The sequence below is a fragment of the Penaeus monodon genome, chromosome 23, assembly GCF_015228065.2.
Source record: "Penaeus monodon isolate SGIC_2016 chromosome 23, NSTDA_Pmon_1, whole genome shotgun sequence".
In the NCBI taxonomy this organism is placed as follows: domain Eukaryota; kingdom Metazoa; phylum Arthropoda; class Malacostraca; order Decapoda; family Penaeidae; genus Penaeus; species Penaeus monodon.
This window is the reverse complement of record NC_051408.1, coordinates 29094332-29096467: the sequence shown is the minus strand read 5'-3', so window position 1 is coordinate 29096467 and position 2136 is coordinate 29094332. Positions and strand designations below refer to the sequence as shown.

Sequence of the window (2136 nt, the reverse complement as noted above, 5' to 3'; positions counted from 1 at the left end):
ATAAAACGACAGGTAACGGCTATTGTCGTAAACCAGACATATCTATTTGTCAAATCCTGAAAATTTCGTACCACTTAGCCAACCTAATAAGTAGACCTAGGAAAGCCAGAAATAGCAGGTAGATAGATGGTAACTATCCAGGCAATTAGTTAAAGTGTTAGCACTGACAATACTGCCTTGTTCATCCAAACATCATCATTAACATCTCTTAGGTTTACTTTATGTGTTAAGATAGCCAATGCACTTACATGTCACAGATGTATAACTAGATACACTGGAAAATGGAGATTTACAAGACAAAATATCGCTACGGTTAAATGCAGTTCATTGATATACAATTACTTGATCTTATTCCTTTCCAGGAGATGATTACTTTCAGATGTCACATACCTACGAACTCAAAACCAAAGGTGTCATGTATCAGCGAATTATAAGATTAACGACATCAGCAGTGTTAGGTTGACACGCCATGGCCCATCCAGATGAAGTTTGAAGTTCTCCCAGACGCTTCAAATGTTGCAATTGGTGTGTGTTTGAAGTTCACCCTCGAGGAGGGTTTATGCGTTTTAAGGTGTATGCTAATGATCGTAGTTCTGAAATATTTATTGATCACCGTCCTCGCACATTCATCTGTAAGAGCTCCACAACATCTCTTAGAATGTCCAAATGAATCCGTAATATCGGTTTATATGATTGTAGGGTAATTTATAAACCAGGTTCATCCACTCTGATTTTACTTATTGTAGCTACTAATTAGTTGTCGTTCATCGACAATTAATTAGTAGCTAATTAATTATTATTATCTTCAGAGTACTCCAGTTGGGGAACTTATTGAAATCGTCAAAGGCAAAGCACTGCCCCGTGTAAAAATCTGTGTTACTTAGTCAAAGATGTCATGCTGTGTCACGTGCAAGAGTAGCTGACCGGCCTCGCAAGACAACTCGTTTTACTACTGAAGGTAAATGTACACAATAACAGCAGTCAGGTCACCAAAGTGTATCTAGGACTTAACCAAAAGATACACTTCTCTGTGGTTTCCGAATGCTTGAGTATGTACAGTTAGCTCTCCACACCACTTTTCACAGACAAGGATCAATCAACTCCTCTACCTCCTGACTGGTAGCAATTATGCATTTCTCATCGGACTCATGAACCATCATATACGAGATGATGAGGAAGGCAAATTCTAGTCAGAGGGAGAATAGCAAGCAGTTAGCTATAAGGCTTAGACAATTCCAAATATAAGAGAAGGGTCGTTGGTTTCACATGAGACCCCTGGGTCAAGGTAGGTAATGCCTACCATCTAAATGAGTTGGTCCTTTGTGCATAATTAAGAAAGTGAGTTTAGTATTTTGCATCATCTGATTCATCAAACAGATACATAGTCACCAGATAATTTTCTTGCAAGTAATCAAAGGTGACAGTGTTAATGACGCAATTCCTTTTAATGAGAAATATAGCCCACAAGGTATGTCGTATGACGGGTCCGTAGCCTGTGTAGATATCTGAGTTATTTATGTGACCTTGTATCTTGTAGTGACTTGATAATGTATACCTATGTATGATTATTTACGAATAGCCTCAATGCTGAAAGGATTAATGCGCACTTATCCACATAACCGATGACTAGACAAGTAGAGAAAAGAACAAATCTGCCCTACAGTGTATAGCAATGTAAACAATCACGTCAACATAGATATATATTTTATTGAAAACGCTACAATCGAGTAAAATTTACCCAACATTCCATCCCCAGTCTAAATCATCTTCGATTCCTCCGTCACCGAGTCCCCATCGTAAGGTTTCTTCGAAGTAACTAACACTTCGGAGTTCATTCTCGGGAAACAGTACTTCTCGTAGTTCCAGTGATGGATCCACGTCCTAAGGGGTCGTCCGTTGCCTATGTTCTCGGCTTCCTGGAAGGTCTGGGGAAGCGGAAGCCCCAGGGTTTCCGGCAGAGGGAGAGCGGCCAGGCAACAGAGGAGCAACAGGACCATCATGAACCAGTAGGGAAAAGCTGGACCTAATCCCGACTGTTTGGATAGAGGATTGTGCAGATGTTTATGCAATGTAAACATGGAATTGATATTTTCTTCATGGAAAGGGTATGGCAGTGAGAACCTTTTTTCGATATGC

At 40.0% G+C, this 2136-nt stretch overlaps 1 protein-coding gene across 1 annotated transcript in view; it reads right to left on the bottom strand.

Moving 5' to 3' along the window:
* Positions 1-1687: 1687 nt before the first annotated feature.
* The window catches only part of LOC119588389 (organic cation transporter 1-like), a 1405-nt gene continuing 956 nt past the window's right edge, over positions 1688-2136 (bottom strand). Inside the window, exon 3 of the mRNA XM_037937070.1 lies at positions 1688-2033. Within this exon, the coding sequence (XP_037792998.1) occupies positions 1758-2033 (276 nt within the window). The 3' untranslated portion in view covers positions 1688-1757. The remainder of the gene's footprint in view (positions 2034-2136) is intronic.